This window comes from Delphinapterus leucas, chromosome 3 (assembly GCF_059928025.1).
Source record: "Delphinapterus leucas isolate spDelLeu-1000000601 "Yukka" chromosome 3, BTC_Dleu_Yukka2, whole genome shotgun sequence".
Lineage (NCBI taxonomy): Eukaryota > Metazoa > Chordata > Mammalia > Artiodactyla > Monodontidae > Delphinapterus > Delphinapterus leucas.
This window is the reverse complement of record NC_143131.1, coordinates 61,851,894-61,868,728: the sequence shown is the minus strand read 5'-3', so window position 1 is coordinate 61,868,728 and position 16,835 is coordinate 61,851,894. Positions and strand designations below refer to the sequence as shown.

Sequence of the window (16,835 nt, the reverse complement as noted above, 5' to 3'; positions counted from 1 at the left end):
GCTGCTGAAAGAATGAAATGCTTAAATAAATTCTTTGTGCACATTAGCTAAAGTATCCATTATAGTGGGGCTTCAATACATGGAACAAAAGAGGAGAGTGGAACAGAATGAGGTATTTCTTCCTCACTTTAGTGTTCTCTAAAGATTGTGGATTGCTAGTTGAGCAGCCACCAGAAAGTGAATTTACCTTCAAAAACAGTGGTTTTACATGAAAGGATGCTCAATATCACTAATCATTAGAGAAATGCAAATCAAAACTACAATGAGATATCACCTCACGCCAGTCAGAATGGCCATCATCCGAAAATCTACAAACAAATGCTGGAGAGGGTGTGGAGAAAAGGGAACCCTCTTGCCCTGTTGGTGGGAATGTAAAATGATACAGCCACCATGAAAAACAATATGGAGGTTCCTTAAAAAACTAAAAATAGAACTACCACATGACCCAGCAATCCCACTACTGGGCATATACCCTGAGAAAACCATAATTCAAAAAGAGTCATGTAGGGCTTCCCTGGTGGCGCAGTGGTTGAGAGTCCGCCTGCCGATGCAGGGGACATGGGTTCGTGCCCCGGTCCGGGAAGATCCCACATGCCGCAGAGCGGCTGGGCCCGTGAGCCATGGCCACTGAGCCTGCGCGTCCGGAGCCTGTGCTCCGCAACGGGAGAGGCCACAACAGTGAGAGGCCCGCGTACCGCAAAAAACAAAACAAAACAAAACAAAAAAAAGAGTCATGTACCACAATGTTCATTGCAGCTTTATTTACAATAGCCAGGACATGGAAGCAACCTAAGTGTCCATCGACAGATGAATGGATAAAGAAGATGTGGCACATATATACAAGGAATATTACTCAGCCATAAAAAGAAATGAAATTGAGTTATTTGTAGTGAGGTGGAAGGACCTAGAGACTGTCATACAGAGTGAAGTAAGTCAGAAAGAGAAAAATAAATACCGTATGCTAACACAAATATATGGAATCAGAAAAAAAAAAGTTTCTGAAGAACCTAGGGGCAGGACAGGAATAAAGACGCAGATGTAGAGAATGGACTTGAGGACACGGGGAGGGGGAAGGGTAAGCTGGGACGAAGTGAGAGAGTGGCATGGACTTATATATATGACCAAATATAAAATAGATAGCTAGTGGGAAGCAGCCGCATATCACAGGGAGATCAGCTCAGTGCTTTGTGACCACCTAGAGGGGTGGGATAGGGAAGGTGGAAAGGAGAGGCAAGAGGGAGGAGATATGCAGATATATGTACATGTATAGCTGATTCACTTTGTTATACAGCAGAAACTAACACACCATTGTAAAGCAATTATACTCTAATAAAGGTGTTATAAAACAAACAATAAAAAACAGTGGTTTTGACTTTTAACATGCACAAGTGCAGATTCCTGGGCTCCATCCAAGACCTATAACATCAGATTCTACACTTTTACAAGCACCCTCAGGTGATGGTAATGTCCGAGGGTTTCCAGACCAAAGTTTTGAGTAACAATATTCTAAGACAGTGTTCTCAAACTTTAGCATGGATCAGAATCACCGGGAAGACTTGTTAAATCCCAGTGCTAAGCTCCATTTCCGGAGTTCCTGATTCAGTGGGTCTGGGAAATGGACTGAAAATTTGCATTTTTAACCAGATCCCAGGTGATGCTGAGGCTGCTGGGGACACATTTTGAAAACCACTGCTTTGAGAGGGAAAAAGAACTGGATTCCATATAGTTTGTATTGCTTTTCTTTAAATGACACAATATTTCAAGCATAGAAAACTACAGAGCCTAATATAACACCCATGGCATATTATTTTATATATATATATATATATATATATATATATATATATATATATATATATAATTGTTTAAGCTTTTTCATTTCCCTTTTCTGATTCCATTCTTTTTACCTGCCTGGAAGAGTAACTTTCTTATCCACGTTTTTGTATTTTAAGTTTAGTACATTTGTACTTCCCCTCAATTTTTTTTTCTTAGTATTGTTTTGTGTGTTTTAAATATTTACACGAAGAGTAACATACTCTAAGAATACTTTTGCAGTTTGCATTTTTTTAGATTTACCTGTTTGATACCTGTATATCTAAATTTTTTAAACTATGGTATTGATATTTCCTTGTATTATATAACCACATTTTATTCTTCTAAAGGTATCTATTTTATCTGCAGTTTTGGCCTCACTTTTATTCCTAATATAACTTATTTCTACTTTTTTTCCCCCTTGATGAATCTGGCCAAAGGTTGGAAATGACCTTTTTTTTTTTTTTTTGCGGTACGCGGGCCTCACCGCTGTGGCCTTTCCCACTGCGGAGCACAGGCTCCGGACGCGCAGGCTCAGTGGCCATGGCTCACGGGCCCAGCCGCTCCGCTGCATGTGGGATCCTCCCGGACCGGGGCACGAACCCGTGTCCCCTGCATCGGCAGGCAGACTCTCAACCACTGCGCCACCAGGGAAGCTCCGGAAATGACCATTTTTTAATGCCCATCTTTTTGTTTTGTTGCTTTTATTGCTTAATTTTAGTGTCCTTAATTTTCACACAGGCTTTAAAAATTTTCCTTTCTACTTTCTTTGGATTTACTCTTAATTATCCTAACCTTTTGAACTGATTGCTTAGCTTAGCTTTCACTTCTTCTCCCTGAAATGACCGCTTTGGCTACATTTTGCAAGTTTTGATATGTTCAAATATGCAATTCAGGCCTAAATATTTTTTCAACTTCATTCTATCTTCTTCCATCCATAAGTTATTGGAAGTTTTGACTGGCTTTTTTGTGATTAATTTCCAATTTTGTGTTATGGTCTGTTGGTGATGTTCTGTTTCCTCTACAAAAGTTCCTGTAATATTTGTGTGCTGTTTAGGGCTTCTTGAAAAAGATATCAATCTCTCTACTTCTTTTGTTCCATGTTACCCATACCAAAACCTTTTTTGTTCCTGGTTTTAGAGCAAATACGTGCAGGTTCCCTGGAGTAGAAAATTGACCCAACCAGAGATGGCTACCTAACATGTTAATATCCCTTGGAAATGAAATCTCATCATTGCAGCGTCATTCATATTGGAACCACTTAATATTGGTTCCCAGTTTTCATTTCCCGTTTGAACTTGTCTGGCACCAAAATGAGTCACTAGCTATCCTCTCATAGTGTGTTTGGTATTTAGTAGTGTTTTAAAACAAATGTACTATCCAAATGGTGAAAGTTTTAATCCCAAGATCCTATGAAAGCAGTTTTGTTTAAACCCATTTGATGACTTACCTGCTTCAGCTATTCCAGTTACTCCTCCCCTGATTGAAGCCCTCTGAGGACAACACTATATCCCAAAAACTTGCCTTAGTAATTTCGTTTTGGAAGCTAACGGTGGTGATATCCAGGCTTCTACGAAATGAAATCAAGCTGTATGCAAATTAGGTGTGCGATTCTCCAGATTTTGTGCAGATATCTCTATAGTTTTTTTTTAAATAAATTTATTTATTTTATTTATTTTTTGGCCACATTGAGTCTTCGTTGCTGCGCTTTCTCTAGTTGTGGTGAGCGGGGTCTACTCTTTGTTGCGGTGCGTGGGCTTCTCATTACGGTGGATTCCCTTTGTTTCAGAGCACAGGCTCTAGGCACACGGGCTCAGTAGCTGTGGCTCGCGGGCTCTAGAGCGCAGGCTCAGTAGTTGTGGCGCACGGGCTTAGTTGCTCCGAGGCATGTGGGATCTTCCCGGACCAGGGCTCAAACCCGTGTCCCCTGCACCGGCAGGCAGATTCTTAACCACTGTGTCACCAGGGAAGCCCCTCTACATTTGTTTTTAAAGCAAACAGTAGATCTGTAATCACGGTACAAGCTAACCAACAGAAGTCCTGTTTCTACCTTTTGTTGATACAAACCTGCATTGGTATTTTGGGTTTAGAAGTAAAGTTAATCTTCTATAATAGGTCAACAATGCATTTCCACTAATTATACCATGGACAGAATGGTAGACTATCCCTGTGGTTTGGGGTGCTAGTAAAGGTCAAATTCAGTATCTGTTAAAAAGCAAACAATAGAAACTTGTTCAAGTTATATAAGGTGAACTCAATATCTTTCACTTCTCATATCTGTTCATTTCCCTTTTGTAGTAGTGAGGATTCTCCAGAGAAACAGAACCAATAGGATACACAGAGATGTATGTAAGAGGAGATTTATTATTGAAACTGGCTCACATGGTTATGGAAGCCAAGAAGTCCCACCATGATCTGCTGTCTGCAAGCTGGTGACCAGGAAAGCAGTGGTATAATTCAATGAGACCAAAGGCCTGAGAACCAGGGGAAGTGATGGTATAGCTCCCAGTCTGAGACTGAAGGCCCGAGAACTGGGGGGCTACTGGTGTTAAGTCCGCAGAGTCTGAAGGCTTGAGAACCAGGAGCTCTGTTGTCACAGAGTAGGAGAAGACAGATGTTCCAGCTCAAGGAGAGAGAAAGAGAATTCCCCCTGCCTGCACCTTTTTGTTCTTTCTGGGCCCTCAACAGATTGGATGATGGTTGTGCACATTGGTAAGGGTAATCTTTACCCAGTCTGCAGATCCAATGCTTATCTACTCTGGAAATACCCTCACAGATATACTCAGAAATAGTATCTTATTAGCTATCTGGGCATCCATTTGCCAGGTCATGTTGACACATAAAATTAACCATCACACCTTCCAATATATTTTAGCTAAGAGATGTTATACTCTGAGGAAACAACAGTGAGGCAACCTAGACAATCTGTATGAGCTATTTTATTTGAAGAGGGCATTTGCACTGTTAAACTGAGATAATCAGTAACTGTCCCATTTATACAAGGGCCAAAAGCCATACTGGGACTCCTGAGAGGTGGTGGCGGTCTCTCTCCTTCTCAACCCCCTGGCAGGATCCGATGCTGGGCTTCTACCTCCCCACCATTCTCAAGGCACTGCCAGGCTCTGGACATACAGCAGTGACTGTAACAGTCTCTGTCCTCTGGAGCTTAGAGGATGACTTAGAAGGCTCTATTTTAACCTGTTACTAAGTTTTGGTTACAGTAATAGAGGCAATGGATTTTTCTAAAAGCTGATCAGCAGTTAGACCACCCAGTACTCACCAGAATTTCTCAAAATAGAGACAACTTCCACCATTCAGAGTTCTGTGGTTTGCCTCTTGGAATGCTGAGGAGTACCACAAACCCCTACCTAACCACAGTCCAAGTTGTAAAAATTACGTCATGAACAGCACCTCTAATTAGTGCCTGACCACACACACATACACCAACATACACATCATGGTTCTGGTCTTTCAGTGACATAAGGGAGATGTGTGTTAAAAATCAAAATTCAGTTGAGTAAATTTGAAGATCTAATTGGCTTTACTGAAAGATGTAAGAATCAGGCATCGTCCTGTGTAACAACTAGAAAGGCACACTGAGGGGGTTTTTATAGGCTGGTGGAGGGTGGGGAAAGAAGGTCTAAGCAGAAGAAAAGAAAGGATTTGTTTCAAGCCAGGCCATCTTCTTTTGGGGGAAGGGTACTGCAGCGGTCTTTATCATACAGATTAGCTCAATAGTGTTGATCCAGAAATTTAAGATTGACTGTTTTAAAGGTCACATTTCTGGGCGGGGTTAAAAGTGCAATCAAGTCTTGCTTTGCTGTGATGTGGGTGGAGAGCGAGAATGAGTCCATTTTGGGCTTGTAATTTTTTTTTTTTTAACGTATGCCATGTCAGACAGTGATCTCACTGATTGGGTCTCTTTCTTCATCACAAACTTCCAAAATATTAAAGTATGCAAAGGCTTGCCCTGTCTTGGAGATCACTAGAGCACATTCTTTGCGAGTAGTTAGAGCCCTGTTAAGTCTTTTTTGCCTTTTTAAGTTCCAGGTGCTAAAAAGTGGAGTTCGGGGCAAGCATGGACCCCCCTCAGCGTTCCAGACCAAAAATCATTTTTGTAACAGTGGAAACATGATCAAACATACATCAAAATACAGGAGTCAGCTATGCAAAAATGAAGTTAGTGTTTCAATTGCTCCGTGTTTTAAAAAGCAAAACCAGTTTTTCCCCTTCTCCCTATGAGTAAGAAAAGCTACGAGCCCTGGAGAGGAAGCTGGTGAACGGTAGCAGAATATGCCACCCCAAAATATGCCTCCTTCTCTGGGTCACTCATTCATCCATGTCCCTTAAAGATCTCAAAAAAGAAGCGGTTGGTAATATCTTCAACAATAACCTCATCTTGGGGGTCAACGGAGAGAAAACATTTCACAGCTTTCCTCGAGGATGTTGGCATGATAGAAAGATCTTTCTCCATAAAAATAACACTCAAGCATGTCACTCAGTGCTGGAGTAAGTTAAGACGAGCCCCCCCCCGCCCCCCCCTTTTTCTTCCAGATAAACAAAAACTGAGACAATTTATTGTTAGCCATCTTACATACTAAAGTTCTTCAGTCTGAAAGAGAGTGACCCTAGACAGAATCCACAAAAAAGACAAAGTATCAGTAAAGATAATTTAAGACACGCCCCTTTTTGAGAGGCTGTGAAAGGTTGGCTTTTATCTCCAAACATCTTTCCCTAATTTTGGCTCTTCCTGTACATTTCCACTAAAAGTCTTTCCTAGAGCACGAAGAAGGAAGCTTAACGTAACTCCTACCTCCTCCCAGTTCCTGTTCCTCACCTAATGCTAGCTGTAGGGTACAGGGAGGTTTATTCTCAAGGTGAAGCTTTACTGTATGTTTATTTGATTCCTTTTACAGAAGCCTGTAGTAAGGGTAATCCATTAAAAAAACACACGCACACACACACATCTACAAACTGCTGAGACAACACTGTTTCAAGGTATTTACCTCTGTCAAAAATCTGTATAAGCCTGAAACAATCATCAAAGTAGCAGATTCTACTCTTTTAAAATTTGAATTTTCCAAATTCTGTCGGGCTTACCTTCAAGTTTAGTGTGCCAAATGAGCACAAACGAACTGTTTCTGAATACTGGGTAACCTCCGTGGAAAATAAAGCCTGTTGAATGAATGAACAGAATACAAAGTGTTGGAGTGAGGGGGGTCCAGCCCGAGAGTCTGGATTACTGTTGTGGCAGAGACAGCTGATTGGTCCCCAGGTATCACTGTTCCCTTTCTTTACAAATAGAACCACCTCCCCCTCTACCCCTGGGTTTTAATTGGGCGCATGACTTAGCTAGGAACTTTACTTCCCAGCCTATCTTGAAGCTAGTCATGGCCATGTAACTAAGTTTTTTTTTTTTTAATTTATGTATTTTATTTTTGGCTGTGTTGGGTCTTCGTTGCCATGTGTGGGCTTTCTCTAGCTGTGGCGAGTGGGGGCTACTCTTCTTTGCGGTGCGTGGGCTTCTCACTGCAGTGGCTTCTCTTGTTGTGGAGAACAGCCTCTAGGCGTGCGGGCTTCAGTAGTTGTGGCACGTGGGCTCAGTAGTTGTGGCTCATGGGCTCTAGAGCGCAGGCTTAGCAGTTGTGGCACACGGTCTTAGTTGCTCCGCGGCATGTGGGATCTTCCTGGACCAGGGCTTGAACCCGTGTCCCATTGGCAGATGGATTCTTAACCACTGCGCCACCAGGGAAGCCCCATGTAACTAAGTTTTGGCCAAAGGACTGTAAGCAGAAATAACATATGGAGCTTGAAACAAAACGACTTGCCCCGGACTTCTTTCCCCCTTCCTGCCATCCAGGAATCAGTGACAAGGACAGAGCCAACTGGCCAGCTTGGATCCCTGGTAACTTGTGGGACTGCTCACCTGCCTTTGAGAAAACAAACTTCTACCTTGTGTCAGCCACAGGGTTTTGGATCTCTTGGTCCCAGCAGCTCACTCTTGAAGGGGAAAATGTGCCATCCCCACAATATGCCTCTCTGGTAGAAGGATTACTTTGAGCTGGTTATTTTTGAAAAACAGCAGATATAGGAGAAGCTCTGAAAACCAAGTAAAGTTACAGTCTTTTAAAAGACATTTACATTTATAAGGGAACTCTCCATTCGTTAAGGGTGTTTCCTTCTCTGAACAAGGAAGAGTGACTAAATCTCTAGCAACTCTTATCAGTGGAAAAGGTAGAAGCTGAAATCTGCATAACTATACCCTCATTTACTCTGCTTTGCCCGATTACCTCCCCTAACTGCTCCCCCCATCGTCTTTTGCCTTTAGCTGGAGATGGTGTTTAAGGTGGTGGCTTGGGCCATCTGGGGAGCAGGCAAAGCACAGGAAGTGAGGGTCTAGTTAGGCAGATAGTTCCTGTGTGTCTCCCAGGTATATAGGAGGTATATGCGTCATTAAACCTCTCTTTTCCTCCTGTTAATCTGTCTTTTATTATGGGGGGGGGGAGGTCTCAGCCAAGAACTTAGAAGGGTAGAGGGAAAATTACTTTTCCTCCCCATAAACTATACCCTAAATGGCACAGCTGTAGATGTTGACCCTTAAACAGTGTGAGGGTTAGAAGTGCCACCCCACACACACAGTCAAAAATCTGAGTATAACATTTTTTTTTAAGAATTTCTTTTTTATTTATTTTTGGCTGTGTTGGGTCTTCCTTGCTGCGTGTGGGCTTTCTCTAGTTGCGGCGAGCGGGGGCTACTCTTCGTTGCAGTGCGCAGGCTTCTCATTGCGGTGGCTTCTCTTGCTGCAGAGCACGGGCTTAGTTGCTCCGCAGCATGTGGGATCTTCCCGGACCAGGGCTAGAACCCGTGTCCCCTGCATTGGCAGGCGGGTTCTTAACCACTGCGCCACCAGGGAAGTCCTGATTTAACTTTTGACTCTCCTAAAACTTAACTACTAATAGCCTACTGTTGACCTAAAGTCTTAACCAATAACAAACTCTTAACATATATTTTGTATGTTATATGTACTACGTACTGTATTCTTACAATAAAGTAAGCTAGAGAAAAGAAAAGGTTATTAAGAAAATCATAAGGAGAATACATTTACAGTACTGCACTGTATTTATCAATACTGTAAGTTTATGTGATCTGTTTATAAAACAAATCTGCCAGTACCTACATTAATATTGTCTTATATGATATAAAACACTGTAGATGTTATACATATTATTAACGCCAGATATCAAAAATTAAAAGATGTGGAAAAGAAATTCATGGTTTTTTTTACAGTTATTTATTGAAAAAAATTCATGTGTAAGTAGACCCATACAGATCAAACCCATCTTGTTCAAGGGTCAACTGTACTTCTTTTCCCCCAAAGTCCCACCAAGAACCTTCTCCTACCCACTAAATGATTTGGATTTATTCAGACAGAAGTCAAATTAATGTAATTCAGTAATATTTATTTTACATAAAACAATTTTCAAAGAATACATTTAAAAACCATCCAGATACTGATTTTATTGCATTACAAAACATTGAGAGGCACAATTGAAATATTCAAATAAATTGTGAGGGGTGGAGGTGGGGTGAGGCCTATGATCTCTATCCACCTTGTTCCTTAGTCACTGAGAGGCTCTGGGTCCAAGAGTCTCTACCATGAGGCAGTAGTGCACTTCATTAAGTAGGAATAAATCACATAAAATATATACTTTTATACAGAAAGTGTTATTGTACTGTCACTTTCAATTACTTATAAAAACTTCACTTTGAATTGCACAAAAGTTTTCTTTAAAATCGATAACTCCCAGAAGGTGGGGCTTAGAACCAAGTATCTCTCTAAATAATTCATTACAAATAATTCAGGTTCCATTTCTCCACAGATCAAAAAAAAAAATCTATGAAGACTTACAGTATTCAAATGGGACATTAAAAAATTTTTTTTATAGGAAAATAGGTTTACACATTTGTCCCTAATCAGCTAAAGTTATTTTCTCCCTACTTTAAAACAAATCACAGAATATCCAAAGTTTTACCTCAGAGTACCTGCACCACAGTATAATGTGGCAGTGTTTACGTTAATTCATTTTGTGTATCATTCTACTGCAGTATCAGATTATCAAAAAGGCACATGGGTACATTCTTCAGAACGGTTTTGGTCTTAAAAAAGAAAAATCACACGTTTATAAGCACTGATTTCAATCATGTTTAAAAACAAAAATACTAAACAGATTCATTTCCTAATCCAGGTGATACAGAATCCATGAGATTTCTTCAGGCACTTCACTTCCCATAGAATTTCTTGTTCAGCAGGTATATGAGAAGGTTTACATTCACTTTAACCTTATCAAACATTTTCATCACAGCTACTCCTTCATACTGCATCTGAAGTAAATCCTGAAATTGTAAGGAACATCAATCACATCTCCAATTTGACATTTCCCACATTTAAAACACATTCTAGAAGACTGTTGACAACAATAAGATTCGGTTGACCTAAGGACCTCGGTGGGGATTCTTACACTTCAGTGTGCATTAGAATCACCTGGTTTAAAAACACAGGCCAGTTAAAACAGATTGCTGGGTCCTACCCCCAGGAATCTCTGATTCTGGATCTCTGGGGTGGGTCCCAAGAACTTGCATTTTAACAAGTTCCCAAGGGATGATGATATTGTTGGTCTGGGTGCCATAGTTTGAGAATCACTCACCTCGATGAAAGAAAACAGAGTTTTAGAATTGATAAGGACTTTACGAGAGAAAACCATTACCGTTAATATTAGACATAGAATTAAAAGTTTAATTATAATTGAAAAACTCAAGACACAAATGTTACAGCAAGATGAGGTATATCCTTTAGAAGAGCCAGGGTTTTCTAAGGTGGAGTGAGACAGTTCATTGAGGAGGAAAAAGAATATTAAAACTCCTATTTTTATTTTTTCTTCATTTCTTAAGCATGTACATTTTCTATGTATTTTATAAAGTAGATTTTGAGTAAAGTGCCAAGAGCATGTATACTTTATAAATAAATAAATATAGAGAAATACGGAGAAATGCTCTATTTACTGAGGAAAACTGAGAGAGTGAAATTTGGAGACCACTGTACAAAGCAACTCGTTCCGATCTAGACTACTTCTGTTCCTGTATTCTGTTCCTCATTCTCAAGTAAGTTTATCATTCTGTTTCATTGCTGCTGTATAAACAAAGAAAAATTAATAAAATTTCCTTCGTTTATAAATTAATAACTGGCTCACACCAGCCAAATGCATGAGACTAAAGCAGTAACATTTTACAACAGCACAGGACAGGGGGGCTTTCCCAGATAGAAGATATTCCTGAACTGCCCTAGACTCGTACCCGGGTCTCATTTTCCTGCTTGTAGCTCTGGAAATTTCTTGTTTCTCAATGATAATGCCTTGTGTCTATAACAAGCAAGGCCACCTGCAGAAGGTGGAGTCTTCTTTGAGGGAAGGGCTCTTGCCGGCTTTCTGCTCTACTTTCTCAATTATCTCCAACTGCACTCAACTAAACCCCTCCATTATTTAGATATGCTTCTGGGATGGAAATTCCATAGGGAAGTGAAGTTCTTTCATCAAGAATGGTCTTGCCTATTAAAGCGTAGTGGAGATTCACTTTTCCTTTGGGAAAGGCAACATCTGTCAAAGACTCTTGGAAAAGAACGAAACCAATATGGTTAAATTGAGAAGGAATCATGTATGGAGGGGAATTAGCTGGGCCCCCCATGGGGAACAGAGGAACTCTGATTGTACTTGCGGTTGAAAGACCAGATTTTAGTCTTATCTCCACTATTTGCTATCTTACAACCTTGCAACATCATATAACTTCTCTGAGGTTCTGTTTCCTTGTGTGTAAATTGGGGCTGACACTGCCAACCCCATAGGCGTGTTATTGGGCATATGAGATCAAGAAGTCTGCAAACACTTTGTAAGCCACTCTTGTCTGGTCAGGAACAACTGGAATCCTGTGAGAGAGGCAGCAGTGTAGAGAGATGAAGAGTTTGGATTCCAGCGGCCCTTCCATAACGTGCTCTCTGAATCCCAGTTCTTCATCTGGGAAAGGAAGAATACCAAGACTGCAGCCCTCCATAAACACTGGCCATTGTTTATATAAGCAGAACATCTTCACGTAACTCACACCTTCCTGTTATGTATATGGCTACAGGATATAATTAGGATATCATCTTTAGGAACTGAGGAAAAAGTGGCCTGTAGAAAACCTAGAAGCGTAATATTAGAAGGAATCTCCCTTTTTGTCCTCTTAGAAACAAAGTCCTTGACTCCCACTGAAGACCGGGCCGTCACATTTCTCTTTGGTAATTTGCTTCATATTAGAATTGTCTGAAAGCCATAAATTGTGTGAAAAGATAAGTGTGACTTTATGTCTGACAGCTATTATATGCAGGGCCGGCTCTGTGGGCATCCGACCTGAGCATGGTCCCATGATTAGAAGAAGGGCCCCGCACTTAGTTTAATGCTCTGCTGTCATCATCTTGAAATTCTCACCAGTTTTGAGTAAGGGGCTCTGCATTTTCATTTTGCACTGAGCCCTGCAAATTATGTAGCTGGTCCTGATGATATGTCAATGACTGAAAAAAATCTGGAGCATAATAGCCACCTGCATACAGCTAAGGAGTAACAGTTTACAATTGCGTGTCTAAATGAATGGTGTGAACAGCTAATCCTACTATGAAACTTTTAACAAAGGAGCAAGTGAAGCTTGGTGTTTGCATAGTGTTAAAAGGAAGTCCTGTGGAATTCCTGAGGCCTCTCTAAACAGGTGTCTCCTGGTCACTTGTGATTCATCTGTTGTTCAGTTGATGTTTATTGGGCTTGGATCATTTCCTTCTTGGCAATCACATGATATGTTTTTGCTACAGAAGAACCACTAACCAAGGCGTATCACCACAAGCACACTCTTTTCTCTTCCCATATTTATCTAAGTATTCCACAGAGTAACTCAAGACTTTCAGTTAAATTTTTAGATGGATACATTTAGTGACATTTAAAATAAACAAGAAAATAATACCGTTAAGTATACTTTTCATAATTACATAATATCTTCAATTTTCTCTCTTAACTCTAATTTACTCCATTATCTCAGTGTCTTTATAAAACCCATTCAGCTCTCATTTCTTTTTAGGCTTATAAGGAATGCTAGACAGAAAAGAAGGGCCCTGGTATTTTATCCCATGGGTTAGGGGTGGAGGTGTAACTCCACGGATCTCAGCAACAGGCTAGGGAGGCAGTGAGGCTGGAACTTACACCATTCCCAGTGGCTTATCATGATGTTCCATGTAGATACATGCAGAATACCTGGCAACAGTTTTACAAGTAGTTGGGGGCCCAGGTAAATAGGTGTTATTTCCATTTAAAAACTCAATCAGATCAAAAAAGAAAACTCAATCACAGCTCTAAATTGATTCTGTGCAAGAATTAAGTTGGGAGTAGATAAACATTTACTTGCACTCTCCCTCCTTTTTTTTTGGTGGCACATTAACTGTTTTCTGTTTCTGCTCAAGTATATTTGGCTTAAATGTGGTTCTTATGAGAAAATAGCAGTAATTCTGACTGCAAACACCATTTTTCTATTTACAGATATCGGTTTTGCACAATGTCTTTCTTTCTTGTGATCCCAAATAGTTAACAAAGAAATTTAAGAAACTGATGCAAAAATAATTCTAGGAAGGAGAAAGGGAAGAAGGAGAAATGAGATCCAGAAAGTTCCAATCCTGGGTATATGCTATCTTAGGAAGAAATGCAATTTTCTAAGAAAAGGAAACTTTCCAACCTTTACTTAATAGCTCTGAATACTTTTACATATATTATTCTTTTCTCTAAGCTTCAAAATGAAAACATAGCTTAGAAAAACTCACTGCTATGGTTTACCATTTAAAAGCAGTTTAAGTTCCAATAATTTGGAAAATCATAGCTTTAAAAAAATCATCAACACTAAGTAATACTGGCAAATAAGGCTGGCATTGGTCTCCCGTTAAATTTCATTGTTGTCATGAAGAATGCAAGCCAGAGGCTTCCCTGGTGGCACAGTGGTTAAGAATCCGCCTGCCAATGCAGGGGACATGGGTTCGAGCCCTGGTCCGGGAAGATGCCAAATGCCGCGGAGCAACTAACCTCGTGCGCCACAACTACTGAGCCTGCGCTCTAGAGCCCGCGAGCCACAACTACTGAGCCCACGTGCCACAACTACTGAAGCCTGCACACCTAGAGCCCATGCTTTTCAGCAAGAAAAGCCACCGCAATGAGAAGCGTGCGCACTGCAACGAAGAGTAGCCCCCGCTCACCGCAACTAGAGAAAGCCCGTGTGCAGCAACGAAGACCCAATGCAGCCAAAAAAAAAAAAAAAAAAAAAGAATGCAAGCCAGGGAAGCCAAGAAGGACCCCCACTATAAAACTCACCCCAATCTGCAGGAATCCCAGCTTACCTGAATATTGAGCTGCACCTTTTCCATCTCAACACCCAGGAATTTTGATCTGACATCAAAGATGCCCACATCTTCAGTAGATGAGATATCAAATGTAACATTTTTAAACCTAGTAAAGAAAGGACCATTCACACATGTGGAACTGCAAATATACGCTTAAAGCTGAAACAAATTAATGGACCCTAAGTTACCATTCCTAGTGAACAGCCTGCTGGGGAAATTCTAAGGAAGTTACCCCAAATCTCCCACCATCAGTCCCCAGTTTGGCTCACTGGAAATATGGCTCGTGTTGAGATCTGCAGCCCACGGAGCACTGAAGTAGGTGCTTTGTTACAAGAGAAATGCAAAATATTGTCCTTGCTCTTAAAAGAGCATAATATACAGTTGAAATTATATGAGATTCACAGAACTATAAATGTTGAGTTTTACTGCTGACACGCCAGTTGAGCATTTTAGACGATTAGTTTTACAGCAACTTCAAAGGGGAAGAAGCATTTTCTCTGAGTTGGTCTCCGTCAAGAGAAGGTTGGATGGGATAAATGCAAGAGAAGCCAGGCCTTGGAGGAAGCCGGAGTTACAGAGGAGCACACACAGTGAGTCTGGCGTCCTCCAATGGAAAAGGAAGTGATGGAGCACAGGACTTACGGTCCTTTTAAAATGGCGAACCCGTTAGTGCCTGGTGTGGGGCTCGGAGGAGGGTTTCTCCTCCACCTCAAATACACACAGTAGTAGCACACTGCTGGAGTGGCTCTGACCCAGGCAACAGCACACCGTCCGTGGCTTTCAAATCGGAGGGGTACCGTTTTGCAATTGTAAACAACTCTCACTGAGCTAGACCAAAAGGCAGCTTTTCTTTTCTCACTGCTATGACTCAGTTCTTTTGGAGGGAGAGGCGAGGCTGGCAAATCCCAACACACTGGCTAAGCCACGGGAAGCACAATCACTCGATCAGCACTTAGTCTGACCAGCAGCATCAGATGCTCCAGGCCTTATGGGAAGACTAGAGATTACAATACACGTGTTCTTTCCTGTCATCTGTGAGCAAGGGGAAGCCCTGACAGACCAAGTGAAGCCTTCTTCAAAGGCCACAGGAAACTGAAGTGGGAGTCAGATTTGATGGGAGGGATGAGAGGGTGGTGTGCTTTGTGCAGATTTTCGGTGCCACTCACTGGTTTATCTGAAGATCGTCTACGCCCAGGAGGACACCCTTCTCATGCAGCTTTGCTGCGGTGTACCTCACCGGCTTCGCTCGCTTTGTCCCTTTGGGTTCTCCTTTTCCATCAAGTTTAATTGATCTCCGAGTATTTCTGACAAGATAAGAACAGACCATCCGTCGTGAAGATGGCAAACTCAGACGTTCCAGGCAGCGCAAAAACCAGCACAGAGGGCACACCACTGTCCACACCTGGCCCCCACTATATGGAACCTGGGCAACTTTATATTGTGTGATAGTCGGCGACAACCTTCCCGGTGCAGTGCAATCTCACTACTGAACAGTTTAAGGAAAAGCTATTTTCGATGCGACTCAAGTTTGAATTACAGACTAATATGTTTCATAGAACCTGTACTTTGCTATCTCAGGCATGTTGAACCATGTGGCTCGATTAAGTCATTTCACAAGCAGCTTAGGTGCCATAACATAAACTGCGTACACACTCCTAAAGAAAGGTATCACTAGGAGTGCTTTAATTTATTTAACAAATAGTACGTGGCCATCCCCGTTCCAAGTGCTTTCTAAATGCTGCCTCACATTTACAAAATTAACCTTGCCATAGTGTTCTGAAATAAATTCCTTTTTTCTGTATCATTTCATTTAGCTCTCATAACAACACTTGTAAGGCTGGTACTCCCAATTCTCTCTTAAAGATGAGAAAATTGAGGCTTCAGAGATCACTGGACTGGTTCAAGATCACACAATGTAAGCGAGAATCCCAATCTAGCTCACCTGACTGCAGAGGTTGTAAAATGCCTTGTCGTAGTTGCAATAAATACGTAAAGAAAACCCCTGACAAGCTTATTTCTACTAAATATTAGCTTTACCAACTTTTTTCCTCCCAGGAATAGCATAAAAGTAATTTACAGGCTGCAAGCAAATGAATTAAAATTCAGAACTAGTGCGGCACAGATAAATGAGATTTAAATTTGGTTATATTCCTTCATTGAATCTATGATTAATGCAATTGATTTTTCCATATAGCACCATTTCCTAGTGTCAATTTGACTACAAGGGTTACATAAAAATACTGAATTATGTATTTAAATGGGTAATTAAAATTTGATCAGTATTGACCTTAGTCTGCTGATAAGAGCAATTATGAGCAAAGAATACTCATTAAAAGTAGCTATATTGGGCTTCCCTGGTGGCGCAGTGGTTGAGAGTCCGCCTGCCGATGCAGGGGATATGGGTTCGTGCCCCGGTCCGGGAAGATCCCACATGCCGCAGAGCGGCTGGGCCCGTGAGCCATGGCCGTTGAGCCTGCGCGTCCGGAGCCTGTGCTCCGCAACGGAAGAGGCCACAAGAGTGAGAGGCCCCAAGAGTGAGAGGCCCGCGTGCCGCAAAAAGAAAAAA

The 16,835-nt window shown here is 41.3% G+C and overlaps 1 protein-coding gene across 2 annotated transcripts in view; it reads right to left on the bottom strand.

Moving 5' to 3' along the window:
* Positions 1 to 9,075: 9,075 nt before the first annotated feature.
* Positions 9,076 to 16,835, bottom strand: part of IQGAP2 (IQ motif containing GTPase activating protein 2) — a 286,332-nt gene continuing 278,572 nt past the window's right edge. For both annotated transcript variants that reach the window (XM_022594569.3, XM_022594577.3), the window contains 3 exons: positions 15,436 to 15,573; positions 14,267 to 14,375; positions 9,076 to 10,206 (listed from right to left, as the gene is read on the bottom strand). In XM_022594569.3, the coding sequence (XP_022450277.2) occupies positions 10,093 to 10,206; positions 14,267 to 14,375; positions 15,436 to 15,573 (361 nt within the window). In that variant the 3' untranslated portion in view covers positions 9,076 to 10,092. The remainder of the gene's footprint in view (positions 10,207 to 14,266; positions 14,376 to 15,435; positions 15,574 to 16,835) is intronic.